Source organism: Poecilia mexicana, unplaced genomic scaffold (genome assembly GCF_051168715.1).
Source record: "Poecilia mexicana isolate PSO_F unplaced genomic scaffold, ASM5116871v1 scaffold_16, whole genome shotgun sequence".
In the NCBI taxonomy this organism is placed as follows: Eukaryota; Metazoa; Chordata; class Actinopteri; order Cyprinodontiformes; family Poeciliidae; genus Poecilia; species Poecilia mexicana.
The window spans coordinates 11,751,282-11,767,424 of NW_028263385.1; the positions used below are offsets into that span (position 1 = coordinate 11,751,282).

Genomic DNA, 16,143 nt, shown 5'->3' on the forward strand with positions numbered 1-16,143 from the left:
TGGTTTATGCAAATTAAATGCAAGTGTTACATTTCCAATATTTTTAAACTTGATTCAACATTTAAATCATGTTAATCAGTCATAATTTAAGTAGTCAAACAAAAATGTCATTCAGAATTCAAGTCAGTCTAATTTACAGTGCAATTTCAAATACCTCATCAATTATCAAAAATAAAATAATTCACAATCAATTCCTCCAAAATATTCAAGCAGAAGGAGAGACAATATAAAGATACTCCACAATATAAGTGTAACTACATTCTTACCAAACTTCATTGCCGGTTTAGCGTCAATACAAAAAGAGTCAAAACACGCACAAAATAAAACCGATGCACCAAACAACAATTGAGTGCATATATACGGCATTTGTCCATAATTCGGCTTCTATTAGATTTCCAAAAATAACTGTTTTGCCTTTTCAACGGAGTGAGGAGTACTTGGCCTCAAAGCGCGGCCATGTGGACATTAATGGCAGAATCCCAATGGAGTTCTGAATTAGCAGCGCCAGCAATTCTGGTAAAAACAACGCATCATTGAGCAATTAACCGGTAGTTTTAGACATGAAGCAATGATGATAGCAGACTCCCCATGTTGTCAAGTTTGTAGATTTGAACAAATGCATCAATTTGAACAGCACAGGCTGCAACCAGAAAGGAGTCAAAAGAGGAAGTAAAGCTGTGAGCTTTAAAAAAGTTGGAGAGTTTGGGGCAACACAGGAAGTGGGCCCGCAAAAATAAAAGTCATCCAACTAAACGTGGGTGACATCCGCATTTCTCCATATTTGGCATTGTTGCTTGTTCAAAGGTTTTATAGTTGCTAATATAAACTTAAAAGCACTATTTTAGTCAAAACAGTACCAGCTGCTTTGGCAAACTATTATGCTTTAAGTCAAGCTTTAAATGATATCGATGTCTCCAATAATGTTGCATAGTTGCAACTTTCTCAGAGACATTTATCTAATTATTTGAGTGTCTTTGGGCCTCCATGCAACCTAATCCTGGTAGGATTACAGAAAATGCAGAACACAACATCAGACAATTACTCTGCCAATCATGACTGCAAATAACCACCTTACTGACTACAACAGTAAACATAGCTGCGACCTTTTAAGTGAATACAATGATTATGCAAAATAAAGTTGGACAGATACATGAGCGCTGAATGACAAACTTCTTCAGACAATTTTCCCACTTCAAGCAAATTCCTCTTCAAACTAAGTAGAACCAATAGCAGTCAAGTCTCACTTGACATCATGTAAGCCATTACTAGAAAGTCTGCTTTGGTGCTTCCTGATTGTAATTTCATAGTAAAGCACCCCCAGCTATGTAAATAAGTGGTGAGCGAGGTATCTGGGGGACAGGGAAGGGGGACGAGAGAGAGTTAGAGACGAATGAGAGGAGGAGAGGAAAGGTAGTACTCCGAGCCCCGTAGGTGGAGAAAGCCTCTGTAAGCAGTGGGGTAATCACTGAACCAGGCCAAAACTTTAATTAGTTCTAGGAAGGAGGGGGGAAGAAAAAAAGAAGAAAAAAAATCAATGCAGTTTACAGCTTCCTCTCACTCCTCTCTCGCTCTTTCACCAATTTCCAACTCACACACATAAGCCCTAACCTCTCCATCTCTCTCGTCTGAGCCCTTTGCTCCAGTTACCTCTCTCGGCCTTGATTCATCTGCCTCTTATGCTGCCACCGTCTCCTTCATGTGCTCGGTCGCCGTCCTTAACCCTCATCCATCTCATGAAAACTGCATAATGGAATTAGGCTCCGATTGCAGCTTCTGACTCATGCACAGTGAGAGAAGGATACATGGGAAATGACCCAAAATCTGCGATTCTCGCACATTAAGCAGAATATCTCGCTCAGGGAGGAGACATTAGATGAATACCATTAAGATGGAGTAAGAAGAAAAAAAAGAAAAGAAAATGGGGATGCGCTTTCTTAAACTACCTTTTTTGTGTGTGCATGTGTGATGTTCAGTGCAAAAAAAAAAAAAAAAGTGTGTCTTTGCATTTTGCTCACCTCAACTGAATCAATGTGAGTATGTCTGCTTCACTTTGAAAAGCCTTCTCTACACCGGAGTAAACAAGATGAATTAAACAAGGGGGGCCGACAGTAAACACTGTCTGATGTCGAACCTGTGCAGCACCACAGTACAGCTGCACACATATATTAAATTCAAGTGCATCAATGTTTAATCCCTCGTGTGCAAACATACAGAACAAGCAAACCTGAACTCAACGTGCACATGTTCAGATAAGGTAAAGCAGGAACTGGGAAAAAAAAAATGTATAAAAACACACATATAGCATGCCACACACACACACACACACACCCACACAGTTGTTCAGAGTGTGGAACAAGCCTGTTGAGTGGCAGTTAGCACCTATTCGGCAGCCATGGCAACCGGCTCCACCGCGATAGATAGCGCAGCCAAGTGGGTCAGAGTCTGTGAGTGCGATAACCTTGTAAAGATCACCTTCGAGGCAAAATGCACGACACAAACGCACTCCACGCTTTCTCAGCGGGTAAATTTTTTTTCTTCTTCTTTCAGAGAGCTGGATCTTTGTTCACCCAGATGGGTAAGTGTCCCAGCTACCGTTTGCCTGCAATTTTTCAGGAAAGGAAGAGACCGCTGAAAAACAGAGCTCTTATCTGGCCACTCAGCTCATGATCAAAACTGAAAAGGACGTCTGATGCTGTTTCAAAGCTCCTTCAATTCAATGAAGTCCAGTTGGTATTCAGCTTACTTTCAGGTCGCTGCGGGGGGGCCGCTAACTGCCGAGGAGATAATGAAAGCTTTGCGACGACTGAATCAATTTTTCTTAATGTCACAGCGTTTTGTTTGCCAAAATCTTTTCAGTCTGCTCTGGGTCGCCTTATTCTTTGTTGTTTTATTTTGAATTCTTCTTCACTGGTGTGATGAGTTGACAGCTACACAACAACTAAAGCCCACCTCATTTTCACTCAGAAGAAGGAAGAAAAAAAAAATTGGCAATTAGTCAGTGGACGAATCGGATTTTTGCCTCGTCCAAGAACGGGTGGTTTTATTGTGTCACGTAGCCACAAAGCTGTTTGTATACTAAAGCCTCCATCCGACTAAGCCCTTTTATTCCTGTGACTCTCAGCGGGGGACTGCAACATAAATCAATAATGCACTCTTTCAAAATGAAAATAAAAACAGGCAGTGACCAAGATCCGAGTCCCCCGTGATGCTAAAGCTCTCTGAGTGCCCGGCCAGTCAAATCAAATGTCCGCTAAGTTCCTCCACTACTGGGAAGCTTTTCAAGCATGAATATTTATCAAACTGGTTTGCCCTTAAAACCCTCCGAGGTTCAGCATGAGTAATAAATAGAAAGGCTGCATCATGAGCTGCCTTCTGAACTCTGACAACAGGCACAGCTTCATGACCGGGCTGCCAAAATGAGCCGAGGTGTAAAGTGATAAATTTGATTTATTGGCGTCACTGTGATTGAGAACCACGGCTTTCTAAATGTGCATTTTTTTTATACGGCGTTTGAAATATTGCATTTATTTACATTTAAATCCAACCACTGTTATGGAGTGAAAACAAATCTTGCACAGAAGGTCAGGTGGGAATATCAACATTACTTCTGTTTGCTAAAATGAGAGAATATTTTAAGAAACTCATTTATTGCTTTATTCAAATTCTGATCTTTATATATATAATACGCTTACTCTGCAATTTAGGAGAATTCGTCAGATGATGATATCACGGCTTTGCAAGCTTGAGATAGTTTAATTCACAACATGTGAGTTAGCTGGAGGCACAACTGTGAAACACTCTGTTTCCACCATACAGGCATCAGTCCATGACGCAGGTTCAATTCCCGGTTCTGGGACATTTACTGCATGTCCTCCTCTTCTTTCTCTTCCCTACTGATGACTAACTGCCAATAATGACAAAAAACATTTTTTTTAAAAAGTCTGGTTTTATGCCTCGGTTCAATAAGAGAGCGTCATTATTCACAGCACAACTACTGACATTCCTTCAAAGTAACATAAAAAGATGGATTACAGTTTGCAAATGCACACAGGAACAAGGATCTTATCTGATGAAACTATAATTGATCATTAATGCAATTGGAGAAAAATGTGGGATGCTTACGCCCTAATAACACCAGCACTTTTATGTGGTACGGAGGTGGCCGAATCATACTGTGTGGGAGTTTTGCTACAGGGGGGAACAGAGCACTTCACCAAAGAGATGGCATCATGGGGGAAGGACATTAAGTGCAAATATATGAACAACACCTCAAAACATCAGCTAGGAAGTTAAAGTTAAGGCCCAAATGATGACCCTGAGCATACCTTAAAATTAACAACAAGGCAGATGTGGATCCCAGGCACAAGTCAAATTGAAAAAGGATGTGGGAGCAAGATGGCCAACAAAATAGACTCCAGTTACACCAGTTCTAGAATAAATGCTCAAAAGCTTATAGAAAGAAAGCTATGCAGTTGAAAAGATACTTTTACCAAATACTAAAGACAGAAACGTAAACCACAAGCAATACACAACACATTTTTCTCAAATGATTCTTGTATTTAGGAAACTGAGCTGTTTAGGCATCTGGTCTCAAAGATTCATACAAACTCATTAAACCACCACAGCTATGTGTTTTTAGTAGACCTCAGATGAAGGCAGCTGCACTTTCTTACATTATCTTCCTATTTTTGTGCAAAAGTCCCTGGATTGTTGCCACAAGAAGTAACTGTGGATAACCTAAAGAAAGATCAGCAAGTTGCAAAAGGTTGCACCAATTCATATCCTTTACACACAATCTCATCTCATCACAGCAGAATTTAGATGATATTTCATTCACCTTAGTTACTCTCCATTTGCTTGATTATATTATCATAGTATTCAGTCCAGCTCTGGAAATGAGTGTCCAGCTGCAAACAATCATATCCGGCCAAACGGGGAATCTGCCAACTCTACTGGAGTCACTTTGCTCACACAAAGTTAAACAAGGCAAACACACTTGCAAGGACTCAACCGATGCACTCACACCCATCTAAATATGAACACAGCTGTGCAGCCAAAGTCACATAATACAATTTAGTAGAACAAGAGACGGTGTGTAACTCACATTCAGCCTTGGCGCAGACCAAGCTGGCAGACGGGTAGCTGAACGAGCGCAAGATGGAGCCTATGGCCAGGCTCAGATCCTCGTTGCTGGGGTACAGAGTAACCGAGGCAAAGCGCAGGTAAGGCAGGCGGGGAGTTTCCTCTGGACCAATTTTTATATGAGGGATCTGGAGGAAGAATAATATTGACAGGGAATGATAACGCATAAGAAAGGCCAGGGGGGAAAAAGTGATTTATGATTTATTCTGCAGAAACATGCAAGGTAAGGAAAAATATATAGAAAGAAGAAAAAGGTTTGAGGAAACGGAAGAAACTGAACAGGGAAACTGAACATGAAGATGCAGTTACGCCAATACCTACAACTAGGACTGAAAAAAAAAGGACTTATGTTGGTACATATTTGTGCAGGTGACACACCTCTTTCTCCCCACATATGTGACTGACAGTAGAGCCGGAGGCGGGGCTGGAGGCTGGACCGATCACAGAGACGACGCCTTTGGGTAGAATCTGGCACACTGAACAGGGGAAAAAGGGAATAAATTTGGATTCACAAGAACACATGTTGGCTCTGTGTTTTTTAGGACGGCTGCGCTGAGCTACCATCCAGCAGCAGCTGAAAAGTGAGAGCATGTCAGTTTCAGATTAATCATTTATTCTACTGAAGCAGCAAAAGATGTTTCAGTCTAATCGGGTTAACTTTATTTGAAATATTCCAAGGGCAAGAAGAGGATAACCAATCAGTTGTAGGACATTAATATGAAGACAGTCATTTTTATTGCTTTAATCATTTTTTAATCTTACTCTTGTTGCTGATTTACATTGTAAAGTGGGCATTACTGTGAGATTACAGATACTGAAACTGTTGCAGATTAAAATCCATAGCAGACTCACATGTCAAAAGTGTAAAGATATATCCACTAACTCCCTCCATGAACAAAATAATGTTAAAAAACATAAAATAAACAAAGGAGGAAAATTAAAAGCTTCTTTAAAATTAAACATAATTTCTATTCATCAGATTTACCAAGAGAAACTGTCTGAGTGACGCTGTGTAACAAACTGAGTAAGACTGACAAAACAACAAGTTTTACTCTTGGTTTAAAAAGATATAAGTTCAGATAAAAGGTGCTTCATAAACTAACCAAGCAATATGCTGCCCTGAACTTTCATCACTAAGAACCCTCAAGTTCCCCTGGGCTGTTTTCCTTTTCACTTAGGAGTAAAGTTACTGTTTATTCTTTTCTTGTCATTCCTGAGCTGCTGCTTCAGACTGAAAATGTAAAAAAAAAAAAAAAAAACATACTATGACATCCACAGCCACCGGTAGAAGTCCTTTAAGACTTCTAAATGAATTCATCCATAGCTGTACAGATAGATGTGACTGTTAGGGACTGCAAACATAATTAAACTTTTTATTTCTTTCGGTTTCCATGAGCCGAGAAGCTCAACCACACGGACAAGAAGGAGCTCCAGAACACAGTGAAAATATACCAATAACATTAAAGGTATTATGTATTTTCCAGGCACGTAGTGTCACTTTATAGCACAAACAAGTAACTGTTACCTTCATTTATTATGAAAATGCTGTATACCCTTGAAGAAATTTGAGTTCACCGTTTGAGGACTTGAAATTGGCCTCTGTTTCTTTAAGAAGCTCCTGCTCTTTCCAACGCGCTGCGTCAGCACGCCATCACCACAATGTTTCTCCATTAAGCCGTTTACAATCATTTCTAGAAGCACTGCACTGAGAAGTACTTTGTATAAAAAGTTCAGCAGGTAAACCGTTCCACCAGGTGTTTATTAATTGCTGCTGCCGCTAGTCTGGAGGAGTCGAGAGTGGCTGATTATGGAGCAGCATGTTTTTTTTTAATGACTTATCACCTGAACAAGCTTATTCACATGTGATTTTTTATTACATTTCTCATTTAATGGAAACACAGCAATTGCAAAATGGTGTTTGTTTTTACATTAGCACAAAACTAAAGTTTTGCACACATTTTTAAACAGAGACGTGATTCATAGATGAGGGATGTCTATTTTTTATTTTTACTTGTGAATATAAACGCTGAAAATCAACCTAACTGAAGTGGTTTGAAACCTCACAATGCTGGTCTCCTTCCAGTTTATTTTCACTCTCCTCAGATCCTTGTAATTCAGAAAAAAAATAGTGTTAAAAACAGAGCACATGAACTACTAAGGATTCTGTGATGATTCAAATAACCTGAAAATATTTTTCCAATCTGCTCCTTTTCTCCACAAATGTCCAACCTGAACATTTAGGCTAAAATAAAAACTAAAATTCCAGCATTAGGTAGATAGGTATCCCCTACATACTTATGCTTATTGCATGTTTTATGTGTAACCATACCACTGTGACCTTTCTAGACAAATTGATTAGCTCCATATTTATCGAAAGATGCTATTTTTAACGTGTAAACGAGGATTTATGGAAACACAGAAGCTAAATGCATGGGTTTATGACAGAATGGAACATCACAAGGAGGTTTAGAGGTTATTTCGGATGATGATGGTCTGTATTTCACAGAAATGAGTTTGATGACGGTCTAAATCTAGGAGAAGATGAGGCACTGGGGGGCAGGACCTGCTGAAAGACAATGAAACCTAAAGTGCTGGTGGCAGTCATTCACTTTCTGCTCTTTGACTCAGAAGGGAGGAAAAACATGAGCTGCAAAGACTGGGATTTACTGATGATCAGCTTAATGCTCCTTTGATTGATTTTCTTGTTTTTCAGTTTGTGTGTCTCACCAGCAGATTAAATTATTAAACATCACCTAAAGCAAACTGATACAGAGATACTAGACTAGAAAGTCAGAGCTGGGATTTGTTCCAGAGAGATTTAAAACACTTTCGGTTTTACTTCTATAACTGAGAAAGAGTTTTGACTTAATCAGAGTCACGGCTTGGTGAAATAACTTACAAAGCTACAAGACTTTTCAATAACTTTATGGAGAAGATGCACTGACATTGCAACAAACACATTTCATTTAGATTTTAAAGCAAAGACCAACATAAAGAAGGGCATATTAGTGAAGAGAAAGCAAAATGGCACCTGGTTTACATAATTACCTGGAATAAAATGTAAATTGTAGTGTGGATTTGCAGTCAGCATCCTCAGTGTAATAACTTTTTCTGCAATTATAGCATCCGACTTACATTATACGTAAAAAGTGAAGTTTGTTATTCTTTCTGCTTGCAATAGCTTCATCAGATTGGACAAAGAGGAAACTTCAGCATTCATTTCTCAAAGCAAGGCTAAGGCTTGGACTTTTACTTGCACATAAATCTGCTTTGATAATTATTGCTTTTATGTGATACATGATGTTTCATCCTCTGAATTGATGATGTTTTGGAAGCATCCAGGAATTTAAAAATAATTAAAACACAAAACAATGCATGTCTAATCAGGCCACCTTTTAGTGTGTCCATTTTTACTGATGAGATCTTCACTGTTCACACCAGATAATTACCCACAGAGGAGTCGGGTCACTTAACTGTCTGATTCGGCTATTCAAGAAGCTGCTTTTTTTTCTTTTTTTTTCTCCAGTTGTTATTGCAGCTCATCCCAATTAGTCCTCAGTATCAGCAACTGTGAGTGTCAATGTGTACATGTGAGTATCTACTAAGTGCCTGTGAGTGCACAGGCTCCCTTTGTGGACATGCACGTGCGTATCTGCAGAAAGACGATCGTGTGTGTGTGTGTGTGTGTGTGTGTGTGTGTGTGTGTGTGTGTGTGTGTGTGTGTGTGCGTGTGTGTGTGTGTTGCAGTCATCTGTAGCTGTAAGTTGATGGGCTCCCTGATCCAGAGACTAGAAAATGCTGTGAGCAAATCAGCCTTTCAGAGTTTCTTCCTGCTCGTTGGTCAAGGACACACAGAGACGCACATGGCCGTATCTTAAGCAGGGCACGTTATGAGCTGAACCCTTCTAAACATTGCTCTAGCAGCTTGAAGCGGGGTCGACGACCTATCAGAAAAGGAGCAGAGAGGCGGTGGTTCAGTTCTGCAGCATTTCCACAGCCTCTGCTGACAGCTAAAGATTCTGCTCAGTGAGTTTTCATGAAGTGTTACGATCCTGTTTTATGTTACCGCTGATCCGTTTTACTGTTTGATGATGTGTTTATTATTACGGCCTGCATGGTACACACTTCCAGCTGTTACTGGAGGGCACAGGTCTCCTGTTTTTAATGAGGTAGTCTTAGTGGCCCATTACTGGTCTCCAGTGACATGTAAACTAATAAGCAAAAGCCCCTTCTGGCTTCAAATCCCACAAAAGTGGTTGTGTGGTTGTGTTTTCTGCACATAAAAGGGTTGCTTTTCACACACACACAAAAAAAAAAAATTCTAATTATTCTTTTAAAGAGTTTAATCTTTTGGAAAGAAATGGTGCTATTTAACATACTTTTCTTTTGTCTGCAAGTCACTGGTATTATTAAATATAAATACGACTTATATAACACACTGGTATCCGTACCGGTCATTTTCTTTGTGCTAATGAGGCGCTGTGCTCTAAAGACTCGAATGCTTTCCTCTGGATTTCCTCATCCCGTTATAAGTCTGAGGATGAAAGTTGATCTAGAAGTCGCTTTTGAAGGGAAATGTTTCCACTCACTGGTGTCGGTGGTGTCATACTGGGAGTCTTTTTGCAGCTCGTATATGTCCACCTCCACTCGGGCTTGCACTGAACCCTCTATCACGCTGTTGATGTTCTCCCTGGCCAGGGCCAGCGCCAGCCGCTCCCCGCGCCCACACACAGACTGGTCATCCAGAATGGCAGCTAGAGAATTAGAGAGAGAGAGACAGAAAGAAACGGAGAGTCAGGGACACCAGGGGAAGAAACATGGAGTGTAACGATAAAGGGAATGTCAGGACAGAAACAAACAAATGAATCATAACAAGGAATAGAATATTTTCACAGCATAACAAGGTTGCTCCTTAATAGATCCCCACTTCCAGCCGCTAAAGGACTAGAGGGAGTTTTGTATGCTGCTTTTAGGACATGAAAAGAAATCCGAAGAAAAAGAAACAACCTCATTTACTGCCTTCCAAATAGTCTTTTCTGAGGACACTTTATTCAGTGTCTTGAAAAGCATTTAATCTTTCAAGATTTTGCCGTTGCAGCAACAAATTACACCACAGTCTCAGGGTACATAGACTGAAACAAAGCAGAGACAAATGTTGAGTTTGAACAAATAAAGCTCTAAAAAAAAAATGTGGTATATATTTGCATTCAGCCTTCTTTACTCTGATACCCTAAAATCTAGTGCAGCCAACTGTTTTCACGGTCACACCATTTGAAATCAGAAGTAAACTGCATGATTTCAGAAAAACATGAGAACGTCTGTATTTTGCCACAAGCCGCGTAGTGGAGATAAATGTCCTATGATTAGATGATTGGCCTGCATTCAAAATGCCATTTGTTCCAGAAAATTAGTAATGGACCTCTTCTTCTGCATGTGGTGAGAAATGAGAGGACAGCATCATGCTGCGGGGAAGGTTTTATTTTTCAGCTAAGCGTTGACAGGGAGATGGAAAAGGGAGTAACAAAAAGGTGACAAAGCATTTTGATTAAAAACAAAAGAATTTTGAATAGAAGAACGGATCAAGGAAATTACTAGCCTATCCTGGAAGAACTCCTGTCAGCTGTTCAGAAACTTTGAACAACTGACAGCTGTTCAAAGCATAATCATGTTTTAGAATGACCTAGTCAAAGTCCAGACCCAAATCGAAATGAGCACATGTGGCAAGACTTGAAATTGTATGTTTAAACATGTTTTCCATCTAGTCTGACTGAGCTTCAGTTGTTTTGCAAAAATTTATGGGCAAGAATGTGTGTGAAACCTTCTGAAAATGATTCCTGGCTGCAGATGGCGGTTCTATAAAATATTAACAGAGGGGAATAGAATACAAACATATACTTTTGAAATTTTTATTCATGAAAGGTTGAAGTTTGCCACATGTGCTTATGTTTTACAAACTGATTATTAGTATTCAGATCCTTACCTTTGTGCTTTTGATAATGTTATGATGTGTTGTAGGGCTGTAGTGATACAGTAATCTTACGATACGATACACGATATTCTGTCCACGATACGATATATATTGCGATATTCATCAGACGATACAATTCAATACACTTTTGCGATTTATTTTTTTTTAAACGATTTTAGAGGGACAGAGTGATTTTGGTGATATTTTGTGACTGTTATAGAGTTGGATTGAATTAATTTAACTGAAAACTGATCTGGTTGGACATGGACACAGACTTAAAGTTGACAGCTGGACAAAAAGAATCAAAGAATTGGTGAGAAAACATGTTTCTTTTAATTGAAACAGTACAAACTGTAGCTTACATGGATTTATAAAGTAAATAAAGTGCACCAAGCACCTGCTCTGAATAGTTTGATACATTTTTAACCTTGACACTTAACATCTGAAGGAATCACTCTAAAGCCTGATGACCTAATCACTCTCCTGGCGAGGCAAGCAGTGAGTGAGCAAGGTGACAGTTGGATGTTACGATACTTGCGGATGAATATCGATTTTTTTTTCTAGGAAAGAAAATATCGATATATATCGCGATATCGATATTATCCTACAGCCCTAATGTGTTGCATGTGTTTCTGTTTTTGCAGGGAAGTTAAACTAGATTGTGTGCAACATCAAAGCAGACTATTCTCTGCTTCCTTTACTTCCTTGTTGCTGGTGTCTGCAGCCGTTGTCCTACATGAGGTGTGTAACTCTTACGGCTCCATTGATCTCCATTAAGTCCTTCGAACACCGGTCACTTCCTTTTTACGCATGGGCATCATTCATTCAGGCCCCAGGGACGGGGGGGGGGAAAAAAGCAAAAACGTGTGAGCAATATTTGCCATTCACACAGGATTAGACAGTAAAGCCAGCTTCACACCAGCAGCATGGTGTGTGGGTTGTCTGTGCGTAATGTCATGATTTTCATTTTGGCTCCTCTGTTCAGAGATTACAGCACACACCGCAGCAGCATGTCGGCGTACAACACTCCTTAGGTTTGTTTAGTCATTGCCAGATTTTCGTGATTCTCTTTTATTCCTTCTGTGTTTTGCTCACCCAGTGGTTTGATCATTGTTCATGAAGAATCCCTTGGTTTTCTCAGTCTTGCTCATTAGTTTCACACACTTCAGGCATGCAACACAGCAGACTAATTGCCATGTTTTTTTTAATTTTACCTGAACAATGAAACGAGTTGTTTTCAGTGCTAGTTTGCTTTAGCTAAAGGCGCTGTCCTCCCTGTCAACGCAGCTGCAGATGAGGGTCCCCAACGCATTTCAAAACTCTGAAAGCCTTTTTTGAGAATCACTTCTATAATAAAAGCACTTCACATTTCCAAAGAAAATTGCATCAGCCTGATAAATATGCTGCAATTTTCAGACAAAATGAACAGCAGTAGTGTAAATGCTGCTGAATAATCAGACACAAACCATTTCCGACACTGTGAAACAGTTTCTCTTGCTTGATTTGCTCAGACACAGTGGAAAACATTTAGGTGCTAATTGTTATAGGAGAATTATGAAGCCAGAACATTAACACAGAACTGCTATTTATCTATTTAATGATGTAATCTTTCAGATTGCTCCAAGCAGCTGTTCATGAGCCAAATTAGCCTACTTCCACTGTGCATGACTGTCCATTAATGTGTGAGCTGCAGTTCAAATAAGTGCAGTGTTCAGACCAAAGTTATGAGTCTGACCTTGTCGGGTTTCTACTGCAAAATCTTACACCAGAAGACTCGTTTAAACATGAAATGAGCACATTCAGCTGCTGTCAGATGAATGGACAGTGGAGCTTAGATTGGAGACATTTGCAGCTTTGATAACTAGATTTGTACCAATCAGAGATTAGTTTGACTAATGTCTGATTTTGTTAAGCACTACTGATTTTGGATGGCATTTTTAAAAAAAAATATTACAATCAACTCCAAGTTACAGAGCCGATTCTTTCTGGATCATTGAATTTCAAAAAGCAAAATAAAAGATATTTACTACTACTGTCTCAAGCTTAACGTCTGAAAAGACAGCTTCAGTCTGGTGCTGGATCGTTAAATCAATTATTGCAACTCTAAATGAACTTAAAGGAGCCTCATTTTCCAAATCAGTCAATAATTATTTAGAATAGAGATGAGGTCTCATGATGTGTGAGAGAGCAGTCGGGGTTACACCGCTCTGCAGAAAAACAGGCTTCAATATTACTGCTAAACAAAGACACTGTTAACACCACTGACATTTTCAGCTGCCTTGAGCATTTAATATTAGCTGATGCTAATGTACAATTAGCTCAATTGGTGCTGTCAGACTACGAACTGTAAGCATCAAGATTTTCTGTAGAGTTCAAGCTTAACTGAGATTTCTGAGGCCAGGAAACATTTCTGGATTCATGACACAAAGTTAAACTGTAAAAGAACAAAACCAAGCAAAATTGCTTCATAGCTTCTTGTTATTTGTGGAAACCTTTTCCTTTGTTTAAAAGTAGCAGATTAAACACAAAGATGACACGAACACTTGATAAATGCTGTTCCCTTTTTAAATAGCTTCTTTTGGGCTTCTGTTTAAAACCCCACTAATATGTAAAATAGTTAACAGAGTCTTATTCCCTGAGTGTGACCTTCCTCATTAAAGGAAATTGTTTTTTCAGCTAAAACCTTCAGAGCTTGGGTAACATTTTTACAGATTCCAATGGGCCGATCACGGAGCAGAGTGATTCCAGAGTCAAATCTGACATGTTGGTCATCAGGAAATGCTTGGTCCATTTGTGGTGAGAATAATCTTTTTGCATAAATGATTTGTCTGCAGTTGAATTCAGATCAAAGAGCTGATTTTCGAGGATTTGACCAGCTAAACTACGTACCTGTGGTCTATTATAACAGAACCAACTTTTACATTTATATCACCTTGCAGTTGATTTGTTCAATCTGGGCAAAGGCCAGGTTGTACATATGAATATATGGTATTGGTTTTAAATGCAACTGTTTTAAAAGTAAAACAGAGTTAAAGTTAGAGTTTCCTTCCCCAACCTTTTCTGTGCACTGCCATGCAGCTGTCTGAAAGAATGTTGCTACTTATTTCCCAGCTTACAAGAAAAACTAATTCAGATATTTAGCTAATGGTTATTCGGTAACACTTTATTTGAAGGGGGGGTGAATAAGACTGTCATGACACTGTCATAAACATGACATAACCAGGAAATCATTACTGATATATTTAAACTTTACCTTTAATAACATAAAGTTACCTAAATTTTAAAGTGCAATCAGTAATACTTTTATAACAAATTTATATCAGTAATGACTTCTTGCTTAATGTCAAGTTGTGGTAACAAAGACATTTTGAATAATGCCAACTTTGTATTAAAAGTGTCATAATTTACCGAATGACGCTTTATGACAACAGTCATAAATATTCATGAAGGCTTATTCATGTTCATGACAGGTGTTATGTCAGTCTTATTCAACCCCCTTCAAATAAAGTGTTACCGGTTATTCTATAAATTTTCCAGACTTCATGTTAAATTTAAAATCATAAAATATGAATTATAAAGCAAACATTTTAGCTGTAATAACCAGTGTTTTGCTGTTTCAACAGCAGCAGCAGCAGAAAAAAAAAAAAAAACTAAAAACTTTTGTTTCTCTTCTTTATATGAAGGCTATTTGATCCTGATTAGTTTTGTTTTTACCGTGAAATCGTGGTATCTCCACTAAGGAATATCGACCTGTTTGTTTAAGATCCTCACCCTCTCCAAGGTGAAACAACTGATTTGTGAATGAATGAAACAAACAGATGTAAGGTTTGTTCAGAAGCCTTTCGACCTGTGTAGCATCTACTCACCCATGCGGACAGAGGAGAGCAGAGGGGCCTGACTGAGGGAGAGCGGTGGCATCGTGACTAGCAGGAAGGAGAGGAAGCGTATTGACAGCAGCAGTGCTGGCAGAGCCGGCATCTTCTACTGCTCCTCATGGAGAACGGTCTGCTGGCTGCCTGCACCAACACCTGTGGGATTGGAGAGCGTGTTAGTCGACACAAAGTCCCACTCTTCCTTTAAATTGTCATCATACAGCTTATCGCCACTTTGCACTGTCATATTCTGAGGTAGTGGGAGCACCTGCGCTTTCACAACCCATACAATGCACTTTCAAAGTCAGTTATGAAGATGTTTCTTGTCATATCGCACCAGCAGCCTGGTTCCCGTGCATACAGCTTGTCTAATAACAAAATACAGAACACAACTGTATTCACGTCTCCTGTGGAAAGTCGGCTGTTTAGACGTGACAGGATTCAGCCTACCAGAGGATCTCCGGAGGCTTTTCAAACAAAACATCACAACACACGCACACACACACACACGTTCTGCGTATTCACACACATTTGTGTATACGCAACACAAAAAGGCATGAAAACAGATCAACATACACGATAAGCGAGTACTAGAAACAGAATAATAAGTGTAAATACAAGAGCTCTGAGCTAGCTGGCTGTACAGTACACAACACTCATCCGTATCCACTAACATGGCTGCTATACCCTAACCTCGAGCCGCCAACTTCAAAACGACACACAAACACGCACAGAAGAGCACAAAGGGAGTTCAGAGGATCTCCAGTGGTGCTAAGCAACAGTCTCCAGGAATGACAAATCCTTGCTCTGACTGACAACATGACAAGGTTGTGTTGAAGAGTTGGAGAGAGGAAGAGACAGACGAAGACAGAGGAAATTGAGGGAGGGGTGTTTCTGAGCTTTACACGGTGCTGACAGACTCTTGAAACGCTGCGTTCAGGACCTCCACTTGACCCGTGTTGTTGTAAACAGCAGTCAGCTGCTGACCCTGATGAGAGGATGTACCTTCACTCTCAGATAAATCAAACGCACAGAAAATGTGGCTTCATGCTGACCTTGTGGATCTAACATCCCTCCACCGTCCATCCTTGAGCTTGATGGCCACCTTCACTAGAAAATCCTTCATCTGTCATCTGTCTAATCTTTGTTTGTCTACCCAAA

At 39.6% G+C, this 16,143-nt stretch overlaps 1 protein-coding gene across 2 annotated transcripts in view; it reads right to left on the bottom strand.

Moving 5' to 3' along the window:
• The window catches only part of grik5 (glutamate receptor, ionotropic, kainate 5), a 49,821-nt gene extending 34,691 nt beyond the window's left edge, over positions 1-15,130 (bottom strand). For both annotated transcript variants that reach the window (XM_088013752.1, XM_088013751.1), the window contains exons 1-4: positions 14,977-15,130; positions 9,732-9,896; positions 5,521-5,618; positions 5,105-5,270 (exon numbers count right to left, since the gene is read on the bottom strand). In XM_088013752.1, the coding sequence (XP_087869878.1) occupies positions 5,105-5,270; positions 5,521-5,618; positions 9,732-9,896; positions 14,977-15,088 (541 nt within the window). In that variant the 5' untranslated portion in view covers positions 15,089-15,130. The remainder of the gene's footprint in view (positions 1-5,104; positions 5,271-5,520; positions 5,619-9,731; positions 9,897-14,976) is intronic.
• Positions 15,131-16,143: the final 1,013 nt, after the last annotated feature.